General features: G+C 40.7%; 1 protein-coding gene across 3 annotated transcripts in view; it reads right to left on the bottom strand.

The window, feature by feature from the left end:
* Positions 1-19,115, bottom strand: part of LOC119396345 (phosphatidylserine lipase ABHD16A) — a 63,100-nt gene that overhangs the window by 37,194 nt on the left and 6,791 nt on the right. For 2 of the 3 annotated variants that reach the window (XM_037663551.2, XM_037663566.2), the window contains exons 2-6: positions 16,024-16,092; positions 7,457-7,523; positions 6,000-6,086; positions 3,895-3,980; positions 3,735-3,805 (exon numbers count right to left, since the gene is read on the bottom strand). In XM_037663551.2, the coding sequence (XP_037519479.1) occupies positions 3,735-3,805; positions 3,895-3,980; positions 6,000-6,086; positions 7,457-7,523; positions 16,024-16,092 (380 nt within the window). The remainder of the gene's footprint in view (positions 1-3,734; positions 3,806-3,894; positions 3,981-5,999; positions 6,087-7,456; positions 7,524-16,023; positions 16,093-19,115) is intronic. The other variant, XM_049415958.1, reaches the window with a different exon arrangement.

The raw sequence follows: 19,115 nt of genomic DNA, 5'->3' as shown, positions 1-19,115 counted from the left end.
CTTTTTGCTCACAAGCTCCTATTCTTTCTGTGTGTACGCATTATGTGCATGAAATTCGTGCTCTTTTCCATGACATAAGAAACCTTGGCAATGCTACAATCACTAGCACTGGTGGGTAGCTACCGTCACAGTGGTAGAACATCAATTTGACATAATAGAAATAGTAGCGTAAAAAATCACACAGACGGCGAAAGATCAAAACGGGACAAAGCATTGTGTCCCGTCCTGATCCTTTGCAGTCTGTGTAATTTTTTGTGCTACTGTCTGAATTATGCACTACCAACTTAAGTCTGTTCTTTTGATCAATTTGACCTTGAAGCATGGATCTTGGCGCAAGCAAAAAGTTGACTGAGCATAGCAATAAGCACCTTTGGCACACTTTCAGAAATAGCACATATATGTACACGTTTTAACTGAAAGAGTCAACAAATATATAGCAAGGCCAGCTTTATACAAAACAATCCAGCATTCCAGATAAAGAAGACTACTAGTCTATAGTTGGATACGACTTGAAAAGTCCAGAAAGGCCCTACCCAGAGGGCTGAAGCGCGGCAGCTGATCGCCTCTGCGACTAAAGAAATAGTCGCGCTCATGCGCTCGGCAATGGCCTACGAACGCGGTCACCGGCAGTCTGGCTCATGACATCAGTCCGGAGTGCACGCCCGTTGGTGCAGGCTTGCGTACATCTGTCTTTGAGGAGGAAATGCCGCGGACTTCTAAAGTTATATCTGACTACAGATGTGTTAATTTTAATAGAATGTCTCTCCTGGTCACGTATCGTGATACAAAGACACTCCATCAATTCCAACTTGCAACATGCGTTTGCACAGTTTCCATGCTTCTATCACGCAAAGAACACTGAACAATGACATGTTCAGTAACAGCGAACGCATTTCAGCATAACTGTGTGTCAGGTCATGTTATAGCTATTAAAACTGCAACTAAAGGAACTGCTCTTCTGACCATGCAGGGTTGCTAGGAAGGTCACCACAGATAGCAAGCTATTATTCAGACATTGCTGACTACCCTCTTTTTTTTTTCTTCTCTTCTCTGACAATGATGCTTGACTGAAAGTTAACCAAAGCTGTTTTTTGATCCAGCAACTACCTTGAGCAAGTTCCCATGACACAACAGTACAAGGAATACAGAACTGTATCGCGAACAAGACTGCACAGTTGCAAACATTGGAACATAAGCCAAAGAGAAATGCAGCAAAATAAAGAAATTAACAAGGACAGATGACATCAGCTATGCCTGTGACTAATGTTGAATTCCAATGGCAGAGTCAGAGACATATACTAGTATATATATTCAGAAGGAGTCAGAGGAAGTTTGCTCCAATGACAGAGTAAGAGCATAAGTCGATGTTCCAATGAGATGTTCCCGATGTTCCAATGAGAGAGTCAGAATGAATTCAAAGCAGCTGTCACTCTGTGGAGCAGGAAGCGTTGCTCCCCCAAAAAATTGGTGGAGTGGACCAGAACTCTGCGCAACGCATTTCCTTCAGCTGTCTTTTGACATGTTTATCTGCTTGGTGGCACCATGAGTTTTTGTGGCAATGAAGGAACGACATGGGCGACTGAGCATGGCACATGGCATTGCTTCTGCTACTCAATAGCGACAGCTCCAAGTTGGAAAGCTCGAAGTTCTGATACATGCGATGACTCAGGCACAAACAGCGATGCTGACACCGCTGCTTACAAGTGGTCATTCAACAGGATATTCAGCCTGCATTCGGTGGTTGAACTTCCTCTCCCGCTTTGCTCCAGCAGCTGCCGACTATGTTCCAATGGTTCCAATCATGAATTTGGAGGTATTGCTCTACGCCAGAGACAGGTGTTTGCTTGCCGATTCAGTCAGCTGCTCCATATCTGCCATTGGAATTCAACACGTGGCTGCCCAGGTCACCTCCATGATCACAAAAGAAAGGTGTGTCGGACTGACAGGTAGCACTATGATAGCTGCACATGGTAGCACTATGATAGCTGCACATGTGCAGATAAATTATCGTGTCTACTTTATTTTCTGCCACAGTGTGCCCTTTCAGTTGACAGTACACCTTTGTGTTACTTTGTTCTCTTATCTTTTCTTGTGCCTATGTTTGCACATCTTTGAGTAGAGCTTGCAAATTTATTTGAGCAGCATAAAATTGTACGTGTACATGTTATGTGAGTGTATCGCTTGCGCTACTGCCTTAGATTCTCACCGTAAAGCTTATTCGATTTGCTGAAGACTCTTGCTGAACGTTAACGTCATGAAAAATGCTTCTACACCAGAAGCAAACAAATATGGAGCGTTCCCCGAACAAGGATGCTATATGGTAAGCAAAGCCTTCGTTTCACTTTAACATACGCACTAAATCATCACAGTATAAATGATCCAAATATTTTTACATCCTCTTTGAAGAATTTTGAGTCATGTTTTATTAAAGAGCTACTGACACCTTTTTTCGAAGGCGAGTTTGCTCTGCCATACAAATTTCCTGGGTACAGAGACAGCTCTGAGCAAGTGTGAAGCTCAGAAAATGCTGATATTTTATTTTGATATAAAGTCAATTTTCCCACGGCGCACCTAGCGACATCTATTTTGATATTAAAGTAAATTTTCCTAAGGCGCACCTTACGACATCGACACTACCTTGACATCAGGCTAGAGTATACAGTAGACTCTCGTTAAACGGAACCTGAAGGGACCAGGAAAATGTGTTCCATTTAACAGGAGTTCCGTTTACTGAGAGATTAAAAGGAGTGCAGAATCCAAGTACGAAACCAATTATATTAGATTCAGTTGTTCCGTCTAAGCAGCAGTTCCGTTTAACAGATTTCCGTTTACTGAGAGTCTACTGTACTAACTCTGGTGGCTTCATGCAGCAGTTTGGCTAGTTGTATGACGTCATGTACCAAAACTTCCAAAATGGCTGCTTGTACATCACTGAAACATTCAAAATGGCCGCTTGTGCGTCCCTAATGGAGCTACGGTGCGGAGCGTACATGGAAACATCGCGATATCTTGCGTGAGCACATGACGAGGAGCTCATACTGTATCGTGACATCAGGGTACAGTAGGAACCAAAACTAGCTTTTAAAACACACTATAAATTACTTTTTCAGGGTGCACTCATGCATAGCAGTACATTTTCATGGCTCTTGAGGGCTTGGCCTTTCATTTGACACAAGAAAACGACAACTCAAGATACAGGCAACAGGCCTTGAGCTACATATTTGAGGCGTGGTTGTGGCTATTTGAGCCCTTGAGAGATGTAAAATGCATGCATTCTATTTTTTCTGAATGCTAGATCTTTTGTAACATGTTTATACATGCGACCACTATAGACTAACAAACCATGAACATTTCCCATGAAACCTCATTAACCAAGGTTTGTCTTCATGACCAATGTCACACAGTAAACGACTTCATGTGGAACTTGAGTTTTAGTTTCATTACAGATGGGAAGCTCAAGTATGCATGCAAGTCTTATCTTTATCTACTCAAAAGAAAAAAAATAATTTCATATTACTATCTATAAAACATTTAGTATTTAAGGTTATTTCGACCCCCCAACAAGACCATGAAAAAAAAAAAAAAGCAAGTTTCCAGGTAGACATGCATATCAGTGCACCTCAGCCTAGGGCTTAATAAGTGAAAACTTCTTGTAATAGCTAACACAAAGAAAGAGCACACAGAGGTGTGCACACGTGTAACCATAGTAGACAAAAAAAAAGAAAAATGCTTACACAAGTGGGTCATTCCAACGAAAGTCAATGGGCCAGGCATAGAACTCACTGTCATATTTGGCAAGCTCTGCCTGAAAAAACAAAGGCAAAGAAAAGAGGCCTACATGTCCAAGAACCAATTTCTTGCCATAGAGTGAAGACAACTGAAAGGCAATCTTACCTTCGACTCCTTGCTTAGATTTTGCTGTGCAGCCTGGAGAGCTCGCAAGAACTGGCCATAGTCTGAACTGGCAATACGCCCAATGCCTGAAAAAAATTCAGAGTTAAAAACTACATAACCTGTGGCAAAAGTCACGTGAAAAAAGAGTTACAGAAAATTCAACATGTGAAGTTGTATAAGAAAGTGACGTCAAGTGGTTCCTCTGCAAATTATTGAAAGATGAGTGTGCTATAGTAGAAGGTATCATAAATCCCACATGCAAGACAGCTGTTTCTACAGGAAATATATGCACACATTTGAGAGGAGATTTTGTCTGTTGCAAAACGGAAAGGCGAGCTAGTTGGTACTGATTCATAATGGTGTAATAGTAGCGCAAAAAAGACGAGGACAAGAACGACGAGGACAAGACGAGGCGCTTGTGGTGTTCACTTTCTTGTCCTCGTCTTTTTTGCGCTACTATTACACCATTATGAATTGTCTGTTGCAGTAATTGCCAATTCCCACTTACTATTTTTCTCACTTTCCATGTAAATTAGTGAACCCAAGTACATTCAAAGTTGGGGAAAAGGTAGTACAGGCTGCAGACTTTTACAAGGGTTATAATTTGAAAAAGTCTGATGCATAAGGGTTGAGCAGTAGCTGATAACATAAAATATTAACCAAGTACCTAGCGAAGCTTTGCGTGTTTGTCTTTATAAAAACACCTACATAAAGCTACCATGTATAAGCAAAGACGTTGAGTTTGATGACAACAGCGAGTGCAAAGTGCACCAATGCACGACTATTTTGATTGAGTGATTGATATGATCATGGCTCAGCATACATAGACTGGCTTTGTTGTGCTCAATATAGACAGGCCAGCTTTCATCTTTCAATGTTCAAAATGTGGCTTGTGCATAAATTAAAAAAATTTTTTTTGCAAATAAAAGCGAGTAGCATGATCATAACAAAGATATCGCAATTATACACATCTACACAGGTTATCAAAGCACTGCTTTTTTAAAGGGACACAAAAGTGAAACAATGAATCGAAATTGTACTATGAGAACTCTGATGACATTAATTTAACCATCATAGGTTTATTAATAGTAACCACCCATAGGTATACTATTAAGAGGAGAAAATCAAGGTCAAACCTTCATTTTAGATTTCGTGCCGATATCCCTATGCTTGACTTCACGAATTTGAAAGTGCATTTTTCGTATTTGGCCCTATTCACTCAACGAAATTTCCTGAAACATGGTATGTAAGGTCTCTGGCCCTTTCAGAGGACAATATACTTCATTTTTACCAGTCAGGAACTACGTGAGACAGGGGCCTCAAACATGCAGCCCGCGGACCTCTCATTAGCGGCTCAACCCACACATGACTGTCTTCCTCCCACATTTATTTATTTTCTTGATAAGCATGCTCATGAGCTACACAGATGTGACTGCTCTCAAGAATTTGTTTCGTGAGGCAGCCCTGTGGTCGCAATGTTTTAAAACATAACAGTGAAACAAAAGCTCTATATTTCAGAATCGGCGTCCAGATTTCAGTCATTCACTTCAGTCAGTTCGCGCTGCTCCGACAGCAATTGCAAACTTTGATCATTCGGGCGCGGTTGCTATCTCAACAGACATCAGTAGATGGCTCATATACGTGCTGTGCTCTTGCCGCTTACTTTGCGTTAAGACGACAGCACGAAAAGTGCTTCGCTCCTTGAAGCAACTGCATTCGCTTAAACCAGCGTTCTGTAGAGTTACGAGAGATCAGATCCAAAAGAATTAGCTGCTAACCTTACTTTACATAATATTCCAATTTGTTGCTATCACATTCACTGCTTCGCCCTTGCAGTGAAACTGATTTTTTGAAAAACCCGTATTGGTTTCCTTTGCATCTTCGTGCTACAAGAGGGCGGAAGTCAATTTATCCCTTTCATGGTCATTTTGCAGGTGTGAGTGAGACACGAGGTCGAGTGGACGTGACTATGAACATAGGCCCTTCAATGAGCATGACTGACCTATGCTTTTGCAACATTTTAAAAGTTAAAGAAGGCTCCATGCTCCAGGTTTTTTTTCCAAGCACTTCTCTGAGCAGCAACAGCATTTAAAAAATTGCCTTACCTCTCAAACAAATGGTGCCAACCATGACCACACATATGACACCTGCCAGCCTGGTCAAAGCGTAAACACCTTCAAACGTGACATAACCTGCACATACATACAGACACAGTCAATTATCGAATATAAAGAAGCAAACAACATTTGGTTGGTCATACTTCAATTTCATAAAGTGCCCTCCTGCTGCAACAAAATAAGAAATGCCAGATCCGAAAGTATATTGGTTAAAGGGAAGCAATTTCTTTTTTGTGTTTCAAAACATATATTCAGAATCCGGTAGCAATGAGACACGGGGCATTGAAGAGCCACCAATTAACTTTTCCAGGTGGTCGATTTTATATACCTTCTTTATATTTGGACTTCCAAATGGTAAGGCTGAGTAGGCACCAATTAAATGTGGGCATGTGTATGATTCAGGGAGATGTTGAAATCTCAGCAAATACTGCCAAATGAGTAAGCGATGTTTTTTTTTTCTGCCCTTTGCTTGATTCGACCTGCAAGATAATTTGGTCAATTTGTTCAGTCTCTTCAGGGTCAAATTAAGGGATGCCGACTGCATAAGAACAGGTTGTTGAACTGAGAACCTTGGATATCTAGAGAAAAATCTGGTTTTTTGAAGCTGAACGGCAAATGAAAATTATGTTCGGCCAGTTGTAGTCACAGCTGGATGCAGTAAATAGGTGTCTGCCACAAAAGGAAGACCACCATATTTCACTTAGTAGGCTTATGGAAATTGTGTACATATACATATTGAATGCACAGATAAAAAAAGTGCTTCAATCAACCTAACACATTGTTGTCATATAGCCATATCTAGAACACCTCATGCTTGGACATATGCGACTACAGGGAAGTTAAGACTTTATTACTTTTTAATGTTCTAAATCTCCTTGGCTTTGGATCAAGTGATAACCGTTTAAATTACACAACCAAAGAATCTGCTTTTTTGTTGAGCATTGTTGCAAAAGATTCTGAACTGTAATAAGCAACTTATTTATCAGTGGTTGAGGACATGGAAGTATTTCTGAAGTGACACTGCCAGCATCTATGCTAGAAAATGTCTGACTGGACACTATCGAAGGCTCAATTTTAACAGCCTCTAAGCAGATTCCATACCACGCAAATATAAGGAATTCCAAAATGTAGGACAAAAGGCCAGAGCAATAAAACTGCACAGTGGCAGTAAATTGAAACCTTCCGTGAAAAGAAATCCAAAAGAAGTGAAAACATGAAATGGAGGAGAACTGACAACACTGGCTATATCTGTTGCTATGCCTGCTTCACTGGCTATCACCAATAATGGTAGCACATTTGACTTCACTCAGGATGCTCTAACTCATTTAATTGCCCTATAAAACACGAAAGTTTGAACAATGTGCCAATCAATTTCTTTGTAGTACAAAAACAAACCCCATCTATGTGTATTAGTGGAATGAGGGCCCTTTAACATCCCAACTTACCTCTTCGGTACAAGACTGCTGCAATTATAGGTGAAGTGTAGACACCTATAGACCATGCCAGTGACAGCTGTGGAACATGAAGAACAATAATAAAAGAATTCCGCATGCCTTGCAAGCCAGGAAAGGATCAATCTCGAATATTTCATATTATGTAGTTGTGACACTGAGCGGATCTGTTTTCCTTGGTTAGCATGTCGACTTAAAGCAAATATGGCAGGGATGCTAAGGAATTGACACGAGTCCTGTACACTTTTCCATTGCTTGCACTGGTGTTGAAATGTTAATTTTTTTTACTATTTAAAGCAAATGCAGAGAGCATGTTACTGCGTAAGCTCACAACAGTTTGGAAAAGTCTATGACAGCACCCAGGAAGCTCTCACTAAAACAACGTATGTATAAAGTATGCCACAAAAGCAGCACACAGATGACAGGTGCTTCTTTAGCTCAGCAACAAACCTGCACATTCTCAAAAATGATGTATATGTCATAATAGCGATCTTGTAACATCAAAGGCTCCTCCCCAGTGAAGGCTTATGCATATTCACTCAACAGAGTGTTGTCAATGATGGAATAACAAACATGCTGATGCAAATTTATACAAGCAAAAGTAGGAAAAAGTGCTATTGTGGGTTAAACATGTAAACAGGATATGCCAAACGTGAAAACATAAGATGCTGATACAAAAGCAAAAGTGCGTCTGCACTACTGTGTAGGCATATGCAGGGGAAGGCAAAGGAAAAGTGAAGAATTGAGCAAATAAATTTTAAAAGTTCCTCATGCACATTTCAAACACCCATTGCAGTGTACGTAACAATAGCTAAATTAGGGATTTCAAAAAGAGAAAAGAATTCCTCAAGTAGTTACGCATATGTAAAACAATGTGGCATACTATGCATTATACATGGCAGTTGACCAGAAACTTAGTATGGATAGTGTGGCACACAGAACCAATTTTGGGCTTTCACAAAAGCACTACACCAGCACTGATGTTGTGTGAGTCAAAAGGAAAGTACAGTCATTGCTGCCTCAAGGATAAAACTTTTTCATTTGCAAGTTTCAATCAAGAAACACAGCCACATTAAAGGGACACTAAAGTTAAACACTAAATCAATTTACGGTTAAACTGTTGTATGAGAACACTATTTCTTTTGATTTCCCCATCATAGGTTCATTATTACAAGAAAAAATGACGACCAAGGTTTCAGTTTTAATTTCAGACCAGAGCACGAGCCCCTGAATGTCATTGTGAAGTCACAGACATCACAAGAAACACACTATTATGTGAGGGCTATCACATTCACATATGTTCAATACGAGTTTAATAATTAAATAATAATATCTGGGGTTTAACGTCCCAAAACCAAGATATGATTATGAGAGACGCCGTAGTGAAGGGCTCCGGAAATTTCGACCACCTGGGGTTCTTTAACGTGCACCTAAATCTAAGTACACGGGCCTCAAACATTTTCGCCTTCATCGAAAATGCAGCCGCCGCGGCCGGGATTCGATCCCGCGACCTTCGGGTCAGCAGTCGAGCGCCATAACCACTAGACCACCGTGGCGGGGCGTTCAATACGAGTTTAAAAATGCATAATGATGAATATACTGGTACAGGTAGGTATACTATAGTTCTGTTATCTATAATAGCTACAGGGTTCCCTTATTACCGGAACCAAAAGTCTAACTGACATCAAGTTAGTATGCATCTTGAACTTAATAAATCGAAACACTCATAACAATTTGTGTTGTGAATTCATCTACAAGTTCAGTGATCTTGAAAAATGGCAATGCTATACTAATTTAATATGCTCCCATGCAAATGTTGGCCCACAGGTCCATAAAAAAGATAAAGCTCATTCATACTCCTCATAAAATACATTTTACTTGCAAAGGCAAGTAATATTTAGATATTTGCAGTAACAAATAATATGTTTGCACTAGTTCATGAAGCCCCTCACTCAACATATCTGCATTCTATACGTCTGAACATGCAAAATTTTATTTGTGATAGCAATTTGTACTTAAGTGTCTGCACTGGTTTGTGTGATCTTCTCGGAAGCACACCTGCTTATCCCGTGTCACCACACAAATATTCAAAAGGGGAGGAAAAAATAAAGGTGCCCATCAAAATTTTCGTGGCCACAGCCACCACTTTCCAAGGGATTACTACACGAGACCACAATATCACCCCACAGACGATACAGATGCTTCAGGGAAGCGTTGCACCTTACTAGTGCAAGGTCATCAACGTGTACCCAAATCAGCGACTTATGAGCAAGATCACATAAAATATGTCAGCAATGCTGCATATAAGAGACCTAGACTTGCTGCTGCAACTCCCTTCAGCCAAAGTTTTATGCACAGCATTTTGAGCCATTATGTGAGGGCTCACTAATGCTCAATCAAGTCAGATTCAGCGGGGCTCAGACTCAAGCTTGTTAAAAATCACACACCACTGAACTACTCATGACTTAAACATGAAAGAGTAAGGTATGCTCACTGACAGTAAACTCACCTTATAAGCAGACTAACGCAAAATTCACTCGGGGCAACCTGTGAGTGAGCCTGAATGAGTCCTATAGAGCGTTAGAGTAACATTCCTGTGGTCCCAGCTACGTCACACTATTGCGCGCTAAAAAAAATATTCTTTATCCTTTACCAGGCACAAAAGAATTTCTGCTTTTAAATATATCTTTTCTAAAAAAAACTGCAACACAAAAATGGGTTAGAATGACAAAGTTGAGCTAGTTGGTACGGATTAATGATAAAAGAAGGTAGGCATGCAAACGTGGACACAAGAGAAGAGATCAAGGCATTTGTGTTGCCTTGATCTCTTCTCTTTTGTCCACGTTTGCACGCCTACTTTCTTTTATCACAATTCTAGGTGCTCTGTGCAGTGGCCACCATGAGGAGACTTCTGGTATCTCTATGAAAGGCATGTGGTGACAGGAAGCAGCCAAAGACGTCACTGGCAAAGACAAATTCAAAAGGGTAACATTTTATTCTCATTGTCTGCTCGGGTTGTAAACTTTCCCGCACACCAATTTTTGCAATTCTTTTTACATTCACCTCAGCATTCAACACACTCCAGTGTGACAAAAGGCAGTAAAAAAAAATGTTGAAGGGCCCCTTTAACACTGTGCCCTTCCATATCTAAAGCTTCCGATATGTGCATGCCTAAGTATACCCACAAACAAACCAGTTACACTCTTGACATTAAAAAATTGTCACTGTTACACACACACATCTCTTAATGGAAAAATACCTTTACCTAAAGATGGTGATTACAAGTCAGACGTGTTGTCAGCCAGCAAATCAGAGTCAAGCGAGCCCAAGTCAGCGGGCCGAGTGATATCATTATCAGAGGTCAGCAAAATGACTAGAACTCATTCACACTCAGCCAAACTCACTTGGACTCTGACTCGCTAAAATCATGAACAGCCAGGCTCGCTCGGGCTAAAGCAGACTCAACGGCGTGTTCACTGACAGCGTGTTCACTAAGCCTCTAAAGTTGCAGCAAATTTAATGCCACAACACAAATTGCTATACACATTAACATTCACACTGTTCTTTTTAGCGATAACGCAGTGCTATTTTGTAAACATTACCCAAAACAAATGTGTCTAGTGATTATGATATACAAAATTGCACTTTGCAATTGACTAGCATGCTACAAGTGTAACACAATGTGCAGCCAAGTGCACTTGCTCAGAGTGATGCCAATTGCCCTTGTAACTACAGCATTATGCTAGCAACTTGTACTCACTCAGATTCCCTCAGACTGCCAAAGACTCACGGACACATAGGCTCGCACTTGTGGTACCACTATCTCACTTTATTAAGGTTCAATGAGTCTGAATCACTCAAAATCCATAACTCACAATCCAGAGGTTCACAGGAAGATGAGACTTGATGTCGCTGAACAAGGGATGCATAGGTTGTGATGGCCTCCCACTCAGTGTCATTTTTTTTCTACATTTCAAAATTTTATTGCTTATTGTACGGACCCACTTCAGTTACTAACATAGGAAGTACGTGGTGGTACTGTCGTTCTATTACCCCTGTCACACGGCAAATCTAACGTCATTTATAACGAATGACATGAGGTGAACTTATTGTCATTTTAATTGCCTGCTGTCACACGATGAAAACAAATATTTTAAAATGATGACCATGACCTTAGCCCTCCTGAGCTGTGAATTTGGGAGAAATAAAAATCCCTTAAAACTTGCATCCAACATGCGTGTATCCTGGAAAATAATTTTCTATCACTAAAAGCTGCCCCAAGAATATAAACGCAGCCGTTTTACACAACTTGCCACAGCTGCATGACACAAATGAAGTCAAGCCAAGAACCAAGCGAAAACCAACATGGCCGACGATATGACCGGGCATGGGTACAGTAAACTGAAGCATGGGAGCACGACTGACACTCTGGCTGCAGCCAATTCGTGTAGCCACCACCTTGATCCCCAAAACACGTGCAATCGGACGATACACTCGCGATACAAGCAACAACAAGAGAGCACAAATGAAACATGGCCGGCGTCCAGCCGTTGTAGTTGAGAGTAGCTTTCTCTTAGAAACTTTTGCGCGTGCTGTTACATCATCAAACAAGTAATAAGTTAATCTAGTAAAGAATAAGATAATTACGCATTGCAAAAGTTGCGTATACATAAGTCAACAGTCATCTCCCTCAAAGGTCCCTGGCGTCAAGACTACGCATTCGGTCCGAAATCGAATGTGTTTCGGGAACTCATTCGACAGGAAATGCCGTTTTCATAAAATGGCATTAGTTTCCCCGTGTGACAGCAAACAAATGACGTTACAAATGAATGACATTAGCTGTAAATGACATTAGATTTGCCGTGTGACAGTGGTATTAGCTATGGCCAACTGTGGTGCTGGCCTTTTATTTTGGCTCATAGGAACACAGTTGTGAAGTTTGAGCTTTAACTTCTCATTATGTTTGCACAGTAATGAATTCAAGATTTAATGAGAATATTCCTCCTGGATCTTGGAAAAGCTTGTAGGAAAATGCATCAGGTATTTCAAACAGGATATATTTTTAAAACACATTTATAGTGGCAAAGCTACTATCCTGATACATGCACACCATTGAACTTCCAGTTGACAAACACTCCAAAGGCATCTCATATTTTGACAATGACCGATAATGCAGACATATTAACAGCCGTCCAGCGCATACTTTAACTTTTAGAAAATCAACGCAAGGACCGCTGATTAGGAGAAAATGTTGCATGTTACTAATTAAGCAAGACCGAAGGCAGGAAGGAATACAAAAGGGAGAAGGCAGGGAAGTTAACCAGACAGCAGTCCGGTTGGCTACCCTATGCCGGGGGAAAGGGAAGGGGAGTGGAAAGATGGGAGAGAAAGAGAGAGAGGGGGAGGAAATAACTTTATTCTGAGTCCTGCGAGTTGTTGGGGCGGGCCTATGGACCCGCCTAGGAGACGGCCAGGAGTCCTTGAACCCTGGCGGCTTCCTCGGCCCGCTGGACGGCCCAGAGCTGATCCTCGAGGGCGGAGCTGAGCAGCGCGGCTTCCCAGCATGCGCGAAGGCTGTCACTAGAGGCCGCGATCTCGGTATTGTGACTAATCCCTCGGCATTCCCATAACATATGCTCCAGAGTGGCTCTGGATTCACATTGTTTACATTGGTCCATTTCGTATATATCCGGATATATGATATGCGAGAGCACGGGATTCGGATACGTCCTAGTTTGTAACTGCCGCCATTCGACAGACTGCTTTTTTGTCAATTTTGGGTGGCGAAAAAAAAAAAAAGAAATGATCAATAAATGGGCTGACACATATGTGGCGGTGGCACTGTACAACAGTCACAAGCGAAGCAAGACCGAAGTTCAAAGGAAGATGAAGGGTTGAAGTGATTAAAAATAGTAGAACAGAGAATGTTGCTGGAGCCAACATTTCAAGTTGAAATGTTGGCTCCAGCGTGATTCACCGTTGAATTTTTATGAATAATTAAGTGTAAGGTGCAGAAGCGTGGCATCAGGTTGCATAAAATGCAAACACCACTTCAAATTTCAGCACAGAGAAATCGAGGAAACTTATTTACGTTTCAATATTGCAATACTCACAGTGCATGGCACTACACAGAGAGATACTGCGCATCGATGATGAGACCAGTTTTATTCAACCTAGCTTTTTTTCCGAGACACTGAAACAGGTGTCGAGCACTTGTAATTAACTGATATGTAGACCTAGATACTCTTGCAAATAATGAACACTACATAATTCCATAACAAGGCATTGCCCAATTGATTGAACTAGTTGTAAGCAAGGACCTAGCAAAGGAAACCTGTGCACCTGATGATCGAGCACATGCAGTAAAAAAATCCAACATGAAAAAAAGGGGGGGGGGGAAGAGGGGTACTGTACAGGTTTGCCAACTTGCATTCGTGCAGGCCGATTCTCTATCAAAACGATGAGCATGTATTCCCATGAGAAACAAAACTGAAAGCATACACTCGAAATACGACAATGGTTATTTTGGTGGGAACTGTGTGATCATCCACCATACAGCCGGGACTTGACTCCCTCCGATTACCATCTCTCTGTTCATATGAAACGCTGGCTAGGAGGACAAGAGTTTGACTCTGACAACGAGCTGTGAACCAGCGCAGAGAATTGGCTGAAAGCACAGCCAACTGCCTTCTATGACTAAGGTATAGCAAAATTGGTACCACACTACGACAAATGTCTCAATCAGAGTGGCAGCTATGTAGAGAAGTAGCTGAAAATTGTGTCTAAATGTTCCCAATATGACAGTTTTAATTTCCACTGTAGTTTTCATTTGGTGGTGGGTGTTTAGCGAACAAGCTGTCACCCTACATATAAATTTTATGTAATGGGCACTAGTCCTGTATTAACCTGTACTTGATTAGAATAGTTACAACTTACCCTGCTTGTGGACACAAATATGCCACATTTGTTCAACAATAATGTGGGATCAGCCTTGCATAGAGTATCATGGTTGTAAAAATAATTGAAACATTTGACTCTGAGCAATTTAACTGACTCATTCACACAAGCACCAATCCACTGGTAGTCACTCATGCAAATGGACACCTCAGTCTGAGCAAGGCTGTGTCTACCAATGCGCCAATTTCAGTGACCTAAGGGTAGAAAATATAACTACTCCAAATGAGCCAGATGAAAAGCGAGTTACTTTTTACTTTCTGAATTTTTACCATATTCGTTGCCAAGCAAAGATTACTTTTACCAGGCTTCATGTATTTTTTTTCTCCAAATCTTAGATTGGAGCAATGCCCAATCAATTCACCTACTGGCAGATCAGTCAATTGATAGAAATGGCTTATCAGTCATCACACAATCTGAATGCATGAACACTCTGCAGTTGCTAGCACCTCGCAGGTGTAATTACTGAGGAACACTAGCCATGGTTATCAGGTGGCACTTGTAGACAGTAGGTGTAATTAACATTTTTGTCATTTCCAGCAATGTGGTTGTAGTGGTTATATCCACTTTCAAGTGGTATCACAAGCAAGCGCACAATACTGCCTTTGACCCAGTAGCCAATCCTCCACAACACTTCATGATCACAAGAGCTTGTGTATTCATCTGATGGCAGTAGTGCAGACATTTCATAATTGCTTAGCAGCAAGGAATCCCAACACTTTTACACACACAAAAAAAAGCATTAAATGCTTACAAATGCAGAAAGGATATTCAAATTACACCCCATTTATTAATCACTGGGTTTTATATAGGAAAACAGGCAGCCATGGGGCACCAAGGTCTTTACAGATACTACAAAAGATAATCTTTGCTATGAAAGGCCGTGAAGTTAAAAAAAAAAAAAAAAACAGCAACTGCGACATGTAACTTTTCGATCAATGCTTCAAATGCTATTAAAAGGTACTAGTGACCTAAGACGTTCACGTCAAGCGCGATAATGTAGTGGGAAGACGACCTAAGACAAATACCCTAAAAGAAGAAATCCTCAGCCAACCATGCTCTAGCCATGAAGACACTGATCACGCGATGTTACACCAATAGCTAGCCTTATGCAAAGTTAAACAGCACGAAAGACAAAGACAAGAAAAGAAGGCACACACAGGACCAGTGCTGGTCCTGTGTGTGCATGTTTTCTTGTGTGTTCATCTTTTGTGCTTGCTGTTCAACTTTGCAGATGTTGCACCAACTCGCCCAAACCAAAGCCTTCCTAAACCACATAGTATTATGCAACCTGCAGAGGGATTAAAATCCCATGCAAGATGTGATGCTGTTTTCACCGTACAATACAATGTGGTACAAGTGACAACAAATAGGATGAAAAAAAGAGATAACGGAGAGGCAGGCATCCATGCAGAAAATCGGAGAGCAAGACATTCAAGCAGTTGCTTAAAAAGAAAAAAATAGGAAAAGAGGCTGTATGCAAAACCAGGCAGTAAAAAAATATTAAAAGGACAAGCAGAGCACAATGACGTTACACACATCAAACAAGGGAAGTAGAAAAGCACACCAAGCAACACTAGTAAGCGATGCAGGTGGCCAACACTTACTGCAAAACTTACGGATCGTATTATATTATCGCTGTACCCTTCCACTCCATTTGGCTCGTAGCTGTGGCCCTGTTAAAAAAAGAAACATTCAAAAATGCTTCTGAAATTCTCCAAATGAACAGATGCAGAGATCAATGTCAAGTCAAGTTTATTAAATAGTTCAGTTGAGTTACATGGTTAGCGTATTACAGCAGGAGGTCCCAAAGTTTCAGAGAAACTGACAGGGGGACCTCCTATGGCTACATGAATGGGGTAATTACAAAAAATACAGCAATAGTATGCGGACATGTGAGTAATATTGAATAAGCTTGATTAACAATAAAAATACGATCAATACATAACATAATGGTAATACTCACTACTGAAAAATAACATGAAAATAATCAAAAGCAAGTGATGAAGCAGGAAAGAAATAAAAAACAATATTAGTGAACAGCTCTACGTGACAAATGCAACTCGTTTCATTATCAGTGTTATCAGCTATACAAAGGCAAATTGAAGTAATAAAATAGCACAGAAATGTTGAGAGCTAACAACAGTTAATTACACAATTAGGATGAGTTGATTAATTCCTGAAGGAAATATTTCTTGCTGTGCGAGGTGAAAATATGAATGTTGTGCGATGATTTCAATTCGAAAGGCAATGAATTCCAAATGGCTATGCTAGTAAATAAGGTTGAGAACTTGCCGTGGTTTGTCTTTACGGCAGGCAAAAGAAGATTATTGCACTGGGAAAACCGGGTGATGTTGCTATTAGTTAAGTGACGATGATCAATACATGCGATAAAAATGTCATGCTTGATGAGTCTAAAGGCGACTATGGACATTCTATGACAAAATAGTTGTCTCAATGGGAGTATATTAAGCTGAGGAAACAACGAGCTACAGGAGAAGTAAAATGGGCTGAAAGTCATTAGTCTAACTGCTTGATTCTGAAGTCACTGCAAACGTTCGATGCGCGTGAAATATGTGTTGGCCCAAGATGATACACAATACGAAATATGGCTATGGATACAGGCAAAATACAAAGCACGTATGATGTGAGGCGGAAAATAAGTTCGTGTCTTGATGATAACGTGGATACCAAATGCAATCTTTTTAACGAGTGATGCGGCATGTTCATGAAATTTTAGTTCGCTATCTAAGATGACGCCAAGAAACCGCGCTTCACTGGAAATGTTCATGATGGTATTACCGATGTGAAGGGAAGGTTGTAAGTCAAGGGAAATGTGCGGGGAATGGAACACCATAAAGACAGTTTTAGTAGCATTGATCTGCAGATAATTGGCCTGGCACCATAAAGTTATGTTATGTAAATCTGTGTTGAGGGCAGACTGGAGTGTAGAAACTGATTTAGATGATTGAAAGATGGTTGTGTCGTCAGCGTAAAGTATGCAGTTGGTCCTTGTAAGAATGGTAGGTAGGTCATTAATAAACATCAAAAATAAAAGTGGGCCTAAAATTGATCCCTGTGGAACACCTACGCTAATTAACTTGGGCGATGAAAGATGGCCATTACCATGTACCATTTGAGACCGGTTACTGAGGTAGCTTTTAATAAAATTTAGTGGCGGACCAGACATACCAAACGATTCGAGTTTAGCAAGTAGTACGTGATGATTTATAGTGTCAAAAGCCTTCGTCAAATCGATAAACACAGATCCCACAAGTAACCCTCTGTCAATAGCTTGTTTTTACCGTCAAGGTAATTAGTGCCAGCTCAGTTGAATATCCTTGACGAAATCCAAATTGTTATGAAGATAAAAGATTAAATTTTTTCAGATAACGCATTAATCTAATGTGGAATAGCTTTTCAATGCTAGTAAGAGAGCCGATTTTCCTTCTTGAATAGCAAATAACACACCCAACATTGAATACACAAATTACATGGAGAAAATTGGCATCCTGGATATTAGCACCCTGTCTGATTAGCTTGGTTGGTAGAGTGACTACACTGGAAAGGTGTTGGAGTTTGGTTGGACCAGGCCAAATTTTTCTTCAACTGCAAGGCCTTCTTTCTCAGAAACCCATATGGCTTTCCTCAGTAGCTTCATGCTACAGAAATGGTTGGATGACAACACTTTCCTTTCATGCTCAACAGTTGCAACCCAGCAATGATAAACCAATAGTGGTAACAGTGGAATGCTGTGGAGTACATTTGGGTTCTTACATTTTTTTTAGTGCCCCGAAATGTCACTTCGCAGGCATCAATACCTTAAGCCTTCACTGTAGCACAGCACTGTGACTGCCTTCTGTGCAGCAGGATGTTACAACTGCTGACACACCATTAGATTGAATAAAGTTCTGGGGTCTTATGTGCCGAAACCACCTCATTATAGAGGACGCCTTCAGGAGGGCTCCAGAATAATTTTTAACCAATTTGGTTCCTTTAACATGCACCTAAACCTTTGTACACAAGTGTTTGTGCGGTTCTCCTCCATCGAAGTACAACTGCCATGACAGGATTCAAGCCCATGAAACTAAGCTGGAAACAACATCATAGCCACTAGCAACTGCACCTAGTCAGAGTCACCATAGTGTCCTCTGCTACAAAGTAAAAAAAAAAAAAAAATTGACTTCAGGTATGACAATTAGCACTGTCCTGGACCCCTTCTACAAGATTTCTCTGTTCAAATCACTGAAGTTTGCTGTTTTACCTAGCGACAACCACGATTTGCTTAACAAGGACCCCCAATTCCTGGACAGGAGGAAATGGCCCCAGAAACACTTAAATGTGGTATTCTATCATGTACTAAGCACACCCGACACCTACTATAAGAATGGAATGAGCTCATAAACAATTTTGCATGTGAATGCAAACACAACCTTTAATTTTCAACAATGGCCATTCTGTTGCGACTATTTACCCCAACAATTATGGCCCAATAATAGCAACATGATGGAAACACAATCTGTAAAACATCCAAGGTAGGAAGAGTGAGGCGTTAAACTAGCACTTTCACCGAGAAATCTTCAGGACTATCTTGCACTTAAGGCATATTTTGGTTAAATTTGATGGAGGCTGTACCTCTTGGAAGAGACGCAACGCAAATAGGCTCAACGGAACAGAAAGGCTGTTATAAAAATTCAAG

This window comes from Rhipicephalus sanguineus, chromosome 1 (assembly GCF_013339695.2).
Source record: "Rhipicephalus sanguineus isolate Rsan-2018 chromosome 1, BIME_Rsan_1.4, whole genome shotgun sequence".
NCBI classification, from domain to species: Eukaryota; Metazoa; Arthropoda; class Arachnida; order Ixodida; family Ixodidae; genus Rhipicephalus; species Rhipicephalus sanguineus.
This window is presented reverse-complemented; position numbering and strand designations above follow the sequence as displayed.